The 12027-nt window shown below is 41.4% G+C and overlaps 1 protein-coding gene across 1 annotated transcript in view; it reads right to left on the minus strand.

Moving 5' to 3' along the window:
• The window catches only part of LOC135548216 (A disintegrin and metalloproteinase with thrombospondin motifs 6-like), a 170398-nt gene that overhangs the window by 24049 nt on the left and 134322 nt on the right, over positions 1 to 12027 (minus strand). Inside the window, exons 19-20 of the mRNA XM_064977577.1 lie at positions 11751 to 11889; positions 6227 to 6356 (exon numbers count right to left, since the gene is read on the minus strand). Coding sequence (XP_064833649.1) covers positions 6227 to 6356; positions 11751 to 11889 — 269 coding nt within the window. The remainder of the gene's footprint in view (positions 1 to 6226; positions 6357 to 11750; positions 11890 to 12027) is intronic.

The following is a 12027-nucleotide window of genomic DNA, read 5'->3' on the forward strand; positions in this document are numbered from 1 at the left end:
ATTGTCCTGTATAATACTGTGTTGAGACGTATTGTCCTGTATGGTACTGTGTTGAGACGTATTGTCCTGTATAGCACTGTGTTGAGACGTATTGTCCTGTATAGCACTGTGTTGTATCGTACTGTATTGAGCCGTATTGTCCTGTATAGTACTGTATTGAGCCGTATTGTCCTGTATAATACTGTGTTGAGCCGTATTGTCCTGTATAATACTGTGTTGAGCCGTATTGTCCTGTATAGTACTGTGTTGAGACGTATTGTCCTGTATAATACTGTGTTGAGACGTATTGTCCTGTATAGTACTGTGTTGAGACGTATTGTTCTGTATAGTACTGTGTTGAGACGTATTGTCCTGTATAGTACTGTGTTGAGACGTATTGTCCTGTATAGTACTGTGTTGAGACGTATTGTCCTGTATAGTACTGTGTTGAGACGTATTGTCCTGTATAGTACTGTGTTGAGACGTATTGTCCTGTATAGTACTGTGTTGAGACGTATTGTCCTGTATAGTACTGTGTTGAGCCGTATTGTCCTGTATAGTACTGTGTTGAGACGTATTGTCCTGTATAGTACTGTGTTGAGACGTATTGTCCTGTATAGTACTGTGTTGAGACGTATTGTCCTGTATAGTACTGTGTTGAGACGTATTGTCCTGTATAGTACTGTGTTGAGACGTATTGTCCTGTATAGTACTGTGTTGAGACGTATTGTCCTGTATAGTACTGTGTTGAGCCGTATTGTCCTGTATAGTACTGTGTTGAGACGTATTGTCCTGTATAGTACTGTGTTGAGACGTATTGTCCTGTATAGTACTGTGTTGAGACGTATTGTCCTGTATAGCACTGTGTTGAGACGTATTGTCCTGTATAGCACTGTGTTGTATCGTACTGTATTGAGCCGTATTGTCCTGTATAGTACTGTGTTGAGCCGTATTGTCCTGTATAGTACTGTGTTGAGCCGTATTGTCCTGTATAGTACTGTGTTGAGACGTATTGTCCTGTACTGTATAGTACTACTGTGTTGAGACGTATTGTCTGTATAGTACTGTGTTATAGTACTGTGTTGAGACGTATTGTCCTGTATAGTACTGTGTTGAGACGTATTGTCCTGTATAGTACTGTGTTGAGACGTATTGTCCTGTATAGTACTGTGTTGAGACGTATTGTCCTGTATAGTACTGTGTTGAGACGTATTGTCCTGTATAGTACTGTGTTGAGACGTATTGTCCTGTATAGTACTGTGTTGAGACGTATTGTCCTGTATAGTACTGTGTTGAGCCGTATTGTCCTGTATAGTACTGTGTTGAGCCGTATTGTCCTGTATAGTACTGTGTTGAGCCGTATTGTCCTGTATAGTACTGTGTTGAGCCGTATTGTCCTGTATAGTACTGTGTTGTATAGTACTGTGTTGAGCCGTATTGTCCTGTATAGTACTGTGTTGAGACGTATTGTCCTGTATAGTACTGTGTTGAGACGTATTGTCCTGTATAGTACTGTGTTGTATTGTCCTGTATAGTACTGTGTTGAGACGTATTGTCCTGTATAGTACTGTGTACTGTGTTAGTAGACGTATTGTCCTGTATAGTACTGTGTTGAGACGTATTGTCCTGTATAGTACGTATTGTCCTGTATAGTACTGTGTTGAGACGTATTGTCCTGTATGGTACTGTGTTGAGACGTATTGTCCTGTATAGCACTGTGTTGAGACGTATTGTCCTGTATAGCACTGTGTTGTATCGTACTGTATTGAGCCGTATTGTCCTGTATAGTACTGTATTGAGCCGTATTGTCCTGTATAATACTGTGTTGAGCCGTATTGTCCTGTATAATACTGTGTTGAGCCGTATTGTCCTGTATAGTACTGTGTTGAGACGTATTGTCCTGTATAATACTGTGTTGAGACGTATTGTCCTGTATAGTACTGTGTTGAGACGTATTGTTCTGTATAGTACTGTGTTGAGACGTATTGTCCTGTATAGTACTGTGTTGAGACGTATTGTCCTGTATAGTACTGTGTTGAGACGTATTGTCCTGTATAGCACTGTGTTGAGACGTATTGTCCTGTATAGCACTGTGTTGTATCGTACTGTATTGAGCCGTATTGTCCTGTATAGTACTGTATTGAGCCGTATTGTCCTGTATAGTACTGTGTTGAGCCGTATTGTCCTGTATAGTACTGTGTTGAGCCGTATTGTCCTGTATAGTACTGTGTTGAGACGTATTGTCCTGTATAGTACTGTGTTGAGACGTATTGTCCTGTATAATACTGTGTTGAGACGTATTGTCCTGTATAGTACTGTGTTGAGCCGTATTGTCCTGTATAGTACTGTGTTGAGCCGTATTGTCCTGTATAGTACTGTGTTGAGACGTATTGTCCTGTATAGTACTGTGTTGAGACGTATTGTCCTGTATAGTACTGTGTTGGGAGACGTATTGTCCTGTATAGTACTGTGTTGAGACGTATTGTCCTGTATAGTACTGTGTTGGGACGTATTGTCCTGTATAGTACTGTGTTGAGCCGTATTGTCCTGTATAGTACTGTGTTGAGACGTATTGTCCTGTATAGTACTGTGTTGAGACGTATTGTCCTGTATAGTACTGTGTTGGGACGTATTGTCCTGTATAGCACTGTGTTGATTGACGTATTGTCCTGTATAGTACTGTGTTGTGTCCTGTATTGAGTACGTATTGTCCTGTATAGTACTGTGTTGAGCCGTATTGTCCTGTATAGTACTGTGTTGAGCCGTATTGTCCTGTATAGTACTGTGTTGAGCCGTATTGTCCTGTATAGTACTGTGTTGAGACGTATTGTCCTGTATAGTACTGTGTTGAGACGTATTGTCCTGTATAGTACTGTGTTGAGACGTATTGTCCTGTATAGTACTGTGTTGAGACGTATTGTCCTGTATAGTACTGTGTTGAGACGTATTGTCCTGTATAGTACTGTGTTGAGACGTATTGTCCTGTATAGTACTGTGTTGAGACGTATTGTCCTGTATAGTACTGTGTTGGGACGTATTGTCCTGTATAGTACTGTGTTGAGACGTATTGTCCTGTATAGTACTGTGTTGAGACGTATTGTCCTGTATATACTGTGTTACTGTGTTGTACTGTGTTGACGTATTGTCCTGTATAGTACTGTGTTGAGACGTATTGTCCTGTATAGTACTGTGTTGATTGTCCTGTATAGTACTGTGTTCCTGTATAGTACTGTGTTGACGTATTGTCCTGTATAGTACTGTGTATTGTCCTGTATAGTACTGTGTTGAGACGTATTGTCCTGTATAGTACTGTGTTGAGACGTATTGTCCTGTATAGTACTGTGTTGAGACGTATTGTCCTGTATAGTACTGTGTTGAGACGTATTGTCCTGTATAGCACTGTGTTGTATTGTCCTGTCGTACTGTGTTGAGCCGTATTGTCCTGTATAGTACTGTGTTGAGCCGTATTGTCCTGTATAGTACTGTGTTGAGCCGTATTGTCCTGTATAGTACTGTGTTGAGACGTATTGTCCTGTATAGTACTGTGTTGTTGTACTGCCGTATTGTCCTGTATAGTACTGTGTTGAGCCGTATTGTCCTGTATAGTACTGTGTTGAGCCATATTGTCCTGTATAGTACTGTGTTGAGACGTATTGTCCTGTATAGTACTGTGTTGAGACGTATTGTCCTGTATAGTACTGTGTTACTGTAGTACTGTGTTGAGCCGTATTGTCCTGTATAGTACTGTGTTGAGCCGTATTGTCCTGTATAGTACTGTGTTGAGCCGTATTGTCCTGTATAGTACTGTGTTGAGCCGTATTGTCCTGTATAGTACTGTGTTGAGACGTATTGTCCTGTATAGTACTGTGTTGAGCCGTATTGTCCTGTATAGTACTGTGTTGAGCCGTATTGTCCTGTATAGTACTGTGTTGAGACGTATTGTCCTGTATAGTACTGTGTTGAGACGTATTGTCCTGTATAGTACTGTGTTGAGACGTATTGTCCTGTATAGTACTGTGTTGAGACGTATTGTCCTGTATAGTACTGTGTTGAGACGTATTGTCCTGTATAGTACTGTGTTGAGACGTATTGTCCTGTATAGTACTGTGTACTGTGTTGAGCCGTATTGTCCTGTATAGTACTGTGTTGAGACATATTGTCCTGTATAGTACTGTGTTGAGACGTATTGTCCTGTATAGTACTGTGTTGAGCGTATTGTCCGTACTGTGTTTGTCCTGTATAGTACTGTGTTGAGACGTATTGTCCTGTATAGTACTGTGTTGAGCCGTATTGTCCTGTATAGTACTGTGTTGAGACGTATTGTCCTGTATAGTACTGTGTTGATTGTCCTGTATAGTACTGTGTTGAGACGTATTGTCCTGTATAGTACTGTGTTGAGCCGTATTGTCCTGTATAGTACTGTGTTGAGACGTATTGTCCTGTATAGTACTGTGTTGTATTGTCCTGTATAGTACTGTGTTGAGCCGTATTGTCCTGTATAGTACTGTGTTGAGACGTATTGTCCTGTATAGTACTGTGTTGAGACGTATTGTCCTGTATAGTACTGTGTTGAGACGTATTGTCCTGTATAGTACTGTGTTGAGCCGTATTGTCCTGTATAGTACTGTGTTGGGACGTATTGTCCTGTATAGCACTGTGTTGAGACGTATTGTCCTGTATAGCACTGTGTTGTATCGTACTGTATTGAGCCGTATTGTCCTGTATAGTACTGTATTGAGCCGTATTGTCCTGTATAGTACTGTGTTGAGCCGTATTGTCCTGTATAGTACTGTGTTGAGCCGTATTGTCCTGTATAGTACTGTGTTGAGACGTATTGTCCTGTATAGTACTGTGTTGAGACGTATTGTCCTGTATAGTACTGTGTTGAGACGTATTGTCCTGTATAATACTGTGTTGAGACGTATTGTCCTGTATAGTACTGTGTTGAGACGTATTGTCCTGTATAGTACTGTGTTGAGCCGTATTGTCCTGTATAGTACTGTGTTGAGACGTATTGTCCTGTATAGTACTGTGTTGAGACGTATTGTCCTGTATAGTACTGTGTTGGGACGTATTGTCCTGTATAGTACTGTGTTGAGACGTATTGTCCTGTATAGTACTGTGTTGAGACGTATTGTCCTGTATAGTACTGTGTTGGGACGTATTGTCCTGTATAGTACTGTGTTGAGCCGTATTGTCCTGTATAGTACTGTGTTGAGACGTATTGTCCTGTATAGTACTGTGTTGAGACGTATTGTCCTGTATAGTACTGTGTTGAGACGTATTGTCCTGTATAGCACTGTGTTGAGACGTATTGTCCTGTATAGCACTGTGTTGTATCGTACTGTATTGAGCCGTATTGTCCTGTATAGTACTGTATTGAGCCGTATTGTCCTGTATAGTACTGTGTTGAGCCGTATTGTCCTGTATAGTACTGTGTTGAGCCGTATTGTCCTGTATAGTACTGTGTTGAGACGTATTGTCCTGTATAATACTGTGTTGAGACGTATTGTCCTGTATAGTACTGTGTTGAGACGTATTGTTCTGTATAGTACTGTGTTGAGACGTATTGTCCTGTATAGTACTGTGTTGAGCCGTATTGTCCTGTATAGTACTGTGTTGAGACGTATTGTCCTGTATAGTACTGTGTTGAGACGTATTGTCCTGTATAGTACTGTGTTGAGACGTATTGTCCTGTATAGTACTGTGTTGAGACGTATTGTCCTGTATAGTACTGTGTTGAGACGTATTGTTCTGTATAGTACTGTGTTGTATCGTACTGTATTGAGCCGTACTGTGCTGTATAGTACTGTGTTGAGACGTATTGTCCTGTATAGTACTGTGTTGAGACGTATTGTCCTGTATAGTACTGTGCTGAGCCGTATTGTCCTGTATAGTACTGTGTTGAGACGTATTGTTCTGTATAGTACTGTGTTGTATCGTACTGTATTGAGCCGTACTGTGCTGTATAGCACTGTGTTGAGACGTATTGTCCTGTATAGCACTGTGTTGAGCCGTATTGTCCTGTATAGTGTTTTGTTGAGCCGTATTCTCCTGTATAGTACTGTGTTGAGCAGTACTGTCCTGTATAGTACTGTGTTGAGCAGTACTGTGCTGTATAGTACTGTGTTGAGCAGTACTGTGCTGTATAGTACTGTGTTGAGCAGTACTGTGCTGTATAGTACTGTGTTGAGCAGTACTGAGCTGTATAGTACTGTATGTGATGTGAAGGTCTTACTGTACGTACTCTGGGGGGCAGAGTTCAGTGTTGCAGGACCTCTGGTTCCCTGGAGGTTTGCTTTCTGCTTCACAGTAGCTGTTCTGCACCACAGAGTTATCATCCAGACGCTTACACACCACTCCCTGCTTCTGGGAACCTAGCAGGCAAGGGAGTGCAAACACAACACCCAGTTAATATCCGCCCTCTTACTGGGTGATGCACTGCTTCCTGAGAACCCTGACAGAGAAGTAGTCTGGGACATCCCCGACCTTGGAGCAACGTAAGCTTATAGGCAAATGCATTCAAAGATGGCAGAAGTAAACCGCTTGGCTCAAGAGACTAACAGAGAAGAGGAGTAAAAATCCACACAACAGCCAAGTCCCTGATTAACTACTGATTCCTGAAAATGTAAGAAGATACAGTACCGAAATCACTGTGTTATTCTCCTGCATGTGACCCAGAGTGCAGTGTGTCCTATGTGTCTGTGTCTGTGTTTGGGTGGAGAAGTAAGGTATGGTTTCAGTCTGTAGTAGAAGCAGATGTGTAAATGCCTGGTGCCTTGCAGGATACCTTGTCAAATCACTTTTATAGAGCTGCAGCCCTTTACTCTGGCTGCTGGTGTCTGATGGCTACCATATTGCTGTCACCCAACTCTGTCGTGTGTGTGTGTGTGTGTGTGTGTGTGTGTGTGTGTGTGTGTGTGTGTGTGTGTGTGTGTGTGTGTGTGTGTGTGTGTGTGTGTGTGTGTGTGTGTGTGTGTGTGTGTGTGTGTGTGTGTGTGTGTGTGTGTGTGTGTGTGTGTGTGTGTGTGAGCGTGTGCGAGTGCATGTGTGCGTGTGTGCGTGCATGTAGGTGTGTGCGTGTGGCCTCTCTATGGAGTCTAAATGGGACATACCCTACACCATACTGGTCTGACCGTTGTAACGAGATGTGCATGTGTGTGTATGGTGACAGAGAGAGAGTGTGTGTCTGCCTGCTTGCCTGAGTGTCTGTCTGTGAGCATGTGTACATGTGGGACATAGTGCATACATAATGGGACAAACACCAATAGTACAGCTGACATATGGATTGGTGGTAGAGAATCATGCTTGGAGAGCGTAGGGAAACTGAAGTGGCCAGGATGGATGTCAGAAGAGCTTGTATTAGCACAGCAATGCATTCAATGAAACTTTCTGATTAAGGGTGTCAGCTAAATTCACCGGCTATATGAATCAAGGCCCACATCCAAAGTGTAAGGATCTATTGTGTTGAGTTTGATACGGTATAAAACGTTGCTTTGTAGAAGTCCTGAACCCCAGAATGGCATCTAAATTAAAATACAAAGGTATACACATCTACATTACAATACAAAGGTATACACATCTACATTACAATACAAAGGTATACACATCTCCATTACAATACAAATGTATACACATCTACATTACAATACAAAGGTATACACATCTACATTACAATACAAAGGTATACACATCTACATTACAATACAAAGGTATACACATCTACATTACAATACAAAGGTATACACATCTACATTACAATACAAAGGTATACACATCTACATTACAATACAAAGGTATACACATCTACATTACAACAAAGGTATACATCTACATTACAACAAAGGTATACACATCTACATTACAATACAAAGGTATACACATCTACATTACAATACAAAAGGTATACACATCTACATTACAATACAAAGGTATACACATCTATATACAAAGGTATACACATCTACATTACAATACAAAGGTATACACATCTACATTACAATACAAAGGTATACACATCTACATTACAATACAAAGGTATACACATCTACATGGCATCTAGAGCTCTTTGCTTTGGTCCAGCATAGATCTCCTTTCTCAAAAACTATCTTTTTAAAAACTTTTGTTTTTGTTTATTTTGTTGCTAGAATATTGCAGGTATTTAGAGGAACATTCTTGAGAGGAACAGTATTTATTTTTTCATAAAAGCCCATTGCTTTTGGGGATAAAATGATTTGGTTTAGTCATTGTTGAGGCAGTGGTGGACATTTCACTGTGGTTTCAGAGTTAGGAGGTTTCAGTATGCAGTAGGACAAGGGTTTTGGAGAAGCAGGCATCTGTGTGTTTGGCTTGTCTCTCTCTCACCACAACCACTGTATCTCTGGCAAGTCAGACTGTATGCTTGCTAGCCCTGGTTAACCAGAAGACATTCAAAGCAGCTCATTCATAGAAATTACACCATATTCTTGTGCTTGGCTTAAATATGTAAAACACATATTACTTTTTTCTTAAAAGCTAAATCTCCATTTAGAAAGCAATAACGTTATGATCCTACACACCCATGTCAAAGTATCATACTGAGTTAGCCCCAAATTATTCTCCACTATTTCCAGAAGTATTGGTTGGTCAGGATTGGAAAGACACAATGTATCTCATGTTGGGGAAAGATACTATTATTTAAAAGAAAACAATAAATGGCCTCCCGAGTGGAGCAGTGGTCTAAGTAAGGCCCTGCATCGCAGTGCTTGAGGCGTCACTACAGCCCCAGGTTTGATCCCAGGCTGTGTCACAGCTGGCCGTGACCGGGAAACCCATGAGTTTGGCCCAGTGCCAGTGCCGTCCGTCACACCTTGTGATGGGCTGGGCGCCTGCAAGCTGACTCCGGTCGCCAGTTGTATGGTGTTTCCTCCGACACATTGGTGCGGCTGGCTTCCAGGTTAAGCGAGCAGTGAGTCAAGAAGCTGGCAGGGTCGTGTTTCGGGGGATGCATGGCTCTCGACCTTTGCCTCTACTGAACCCATACGGGGGTTGCAGCGATGGGACAAGCGATGGGACAAGACTGTAACTAGCAAATGGGAAGAAATTGAAATGGAAAATAATTCAATAATAAATAACTGAAAAACAGCCCCAGCCTGTAACCACATTCTAAAGAAAAATAACATATGTTGTATTGTCACATACACCGCAGGTGAAATGTGTTGTTTTACAGCATCAGCCATAGTAGTACAGCGCCCACGGAGGAAATTAGAGTTACAGTTGAAGTCGGAAATTTACATACACCTTAGTTAAATACATTTAAACTCAGTTCTTCACAATTCCTGACATTTAATCCTAGTAAAAATATCCTGTTTTAGGTCAGTTAGGATCACCACTTTATTTGAAGAATGTGAAATGTCAGAATAATAGTAGAGAGAAATATTTATTTCAGCTTTTATTTATTTCATCACATTCCCAGTGGGTCAGAAGTTTACATACACTCAATTAGTATTTGGTAGCATTGCCTTTAAATTGTTTAACTTGGGTCAAACGCTTTGGGTAGCCTTCCACAAGCTTCCCACAATAAGTTGGGTGAATTTTGGCCCATTCCTCCTGACAGAGCTGCTGTAACTGAGTCAGGTTTGTAGGCCTCCTTGCTCGCACACGCTTTTTCAGTTCTGCCCACAAATTCTCTATAGGATTGAGGTCAGGGCTTTGTGATGGTCACTCCAGTACCTTGACTTTGTTGTCCTTAAGCCATTTTGCCACAACTTTGGAAGTATGCTTGGGATCATTGTCCATTTGGAAGACCCATTTGCGATCAAGCTTTAACTTCCTTACTGATGTTTATACTTGCGTACTATTGTTTGTACAGATGAACGTGGTACCTTCATACGTTTGGAAATTGCTCCCAAGGATGAACCATACTTGGCTGATTACTTTTGGATTTTCCCATGATGTCTAGCAAAGAAGCACTGAGTTTGAAGCTAGGCCTTGAAATACTTCCACAGGTGCACCTCCAATTGACTCAAATGATGTCAATTAGCCTATCAGAAGCTTCTAAAGCCATGACATCCTTTTCTGTAATTTTCCAAGCTGTTTAAAGGCACAGTCAACTTAGTGTATGTAAACGTCTAACCCACTGGAATTATGATACAGTGAATTATAAGTGAATCTGTCTGTAAACAATTATTGGAAAAATGACTTGTGTCATGCAAAAAGTTGATGTCCTAACCGACTTGCCAAAACTATAGTTTGTTAACAAGAACTTTGTGGAGTGGTTTAAAAACAAGTTTTAATGACACCAACCTAAGTGTATGTAAACTTCCGACTTCAACTCTAAGTGCCTTGCTCAAGGGCACATCGCAAGATATTTCACCTTCTCCGCTCAGGTATTCGAACCACCTTTTGGTTACTGGCCCAACACTCTAACCACTAGGCTACCTGCCACCCTATTCCATTAACAGATAGCTAGAACAGCACTGTTAATAGGGAAAGGGGGATACCTAGTCAGTGGTACAACTGAATGCCCTCGATTGAAATGTGTCTTCTCTGAATCAGAGAGGTGCAAGGGCCTGCCTTAATCAACATCCATGTCATCGGAGCCCGGGGAACAGTGGGTTAACTGCCTTGCTCAGGGGCAGAACAACAGATTTTTACCTTGTCAGTTTGGAGATTCGATCCAGCAACCTTTAGGTTACTGGCCCAACGCTCTAACTAATAAGCAATAGACGTCTGACACCTAAATTAATGATCCCCAGAGTCTCCATATTTCAAGTGATGTGTTCAGTAGGCACAATGATGAGCGTAGCCAAACTGTTTTGCAATAGAAAGCAGAAATCCACTTCTTTATTGCAGTAGTACCTCAAGTACCTCCCAGCTTCAAAATGATTTACCCTGTTTGGTGGCTACTGAACAGGACCCAGGACAGATACATACACATTCAGTATACCAAACATTGGCTTTTAGCTTTTAGGTTTTATTTATTCGCACCAAACATAAGAAATGAAAGACAAAACATTAGAGATAAATAACTGGTAAAAACGGTGTGCCCAAAAGTGCTGATATGTTTGTTCTATTAGTTAGACAAAGCATATTCATTATAATAGTACATGATATGCTCAGTATACAAGAACACCATGTTTGATTATGTGTAAGTGTGAGAGTTAGGCTACATGGAGGAGATTATTGGTAGTTTGATTCATCAGGTTGACCCCCAGTCTTCACTTGAAGTTATTGAGGGATGAGGTTTTGGCAATCTAAAGATAATTATTCCAGAGTATGGTGCCTCTGTCACTGATAGACAATTGACTATGTGAGGTGCGTCAGTGGGGAGGGGGAAAATCGTCATAGTGTCTTGTGTTATATAGATAGACGCCTTCCTAAAACTTTGTTGCTGGCCCAGGTCAACTCCAATGCTTCCCACAGTTGTGTCAAATTGGCTGGATGGTAGAGCATACCTTGATACAAACGGTTGAGCATGAAAACCCTTGCAGCGTTGCTGCTCTTGACTCAAATGTTGCGCCTGGCACCTACTTCCATACCCCGTTCAAACGCACTTACATCTTTTGTCTGAATGACACACATACACAATCCATGTCTCTATTGTCTCAAGGCTTAAAAAATCCTTCTTTAACCTGTCTCTTCCCCTTCATCTATACTGATTGAAGTGGATTTAACACTTAAGGGATCGTAGCTTTCACCTGGATTCACCTGGTCAGTCATGGAAATGAGCAGTTGTTCCTAATGTTTTGTACACCCAGGGTACATCGGCATGCGGATGGTGCAGTGCCTACCTCCAGCGCAGGTGGCGGAGCAGTCGGACCAGGCCAGATGGTTCCAGGAGAAGCCCACCTCATTGTCTCCACTTCCTGTCCTCTGGATGGGAACGTTGAATTTATAACGGATCCCTGTGTTCTGCTCCTGGAGAAGAACCTGGAGGTGAGACGAAGACATTATTTGATTACATACATTTATAGCATTGGTTTCAGTTCCATATGAAATCATTTCAAGGGCATTCTTTCATGTCATGACTTCCCTGTCAAAATAAAGGTTAAATAAAATTAGAAAAAA

Source organism: Oncorhynchus masou, chromosome 11, assembly GCF_036934945.1.
Source record: "Oncorhynchus masou masou isolate Uvic2021 chromosome 11, UVic_Omas_1.1, whole genome shotgun sequence".
Classification (NCBI taxonomy): Eukaryota; Metazoa; Chordata; class Actinopteri; order Salmoniformes; family Salmonidae; genus Oncorhynchus; species Oncorhynchus masou.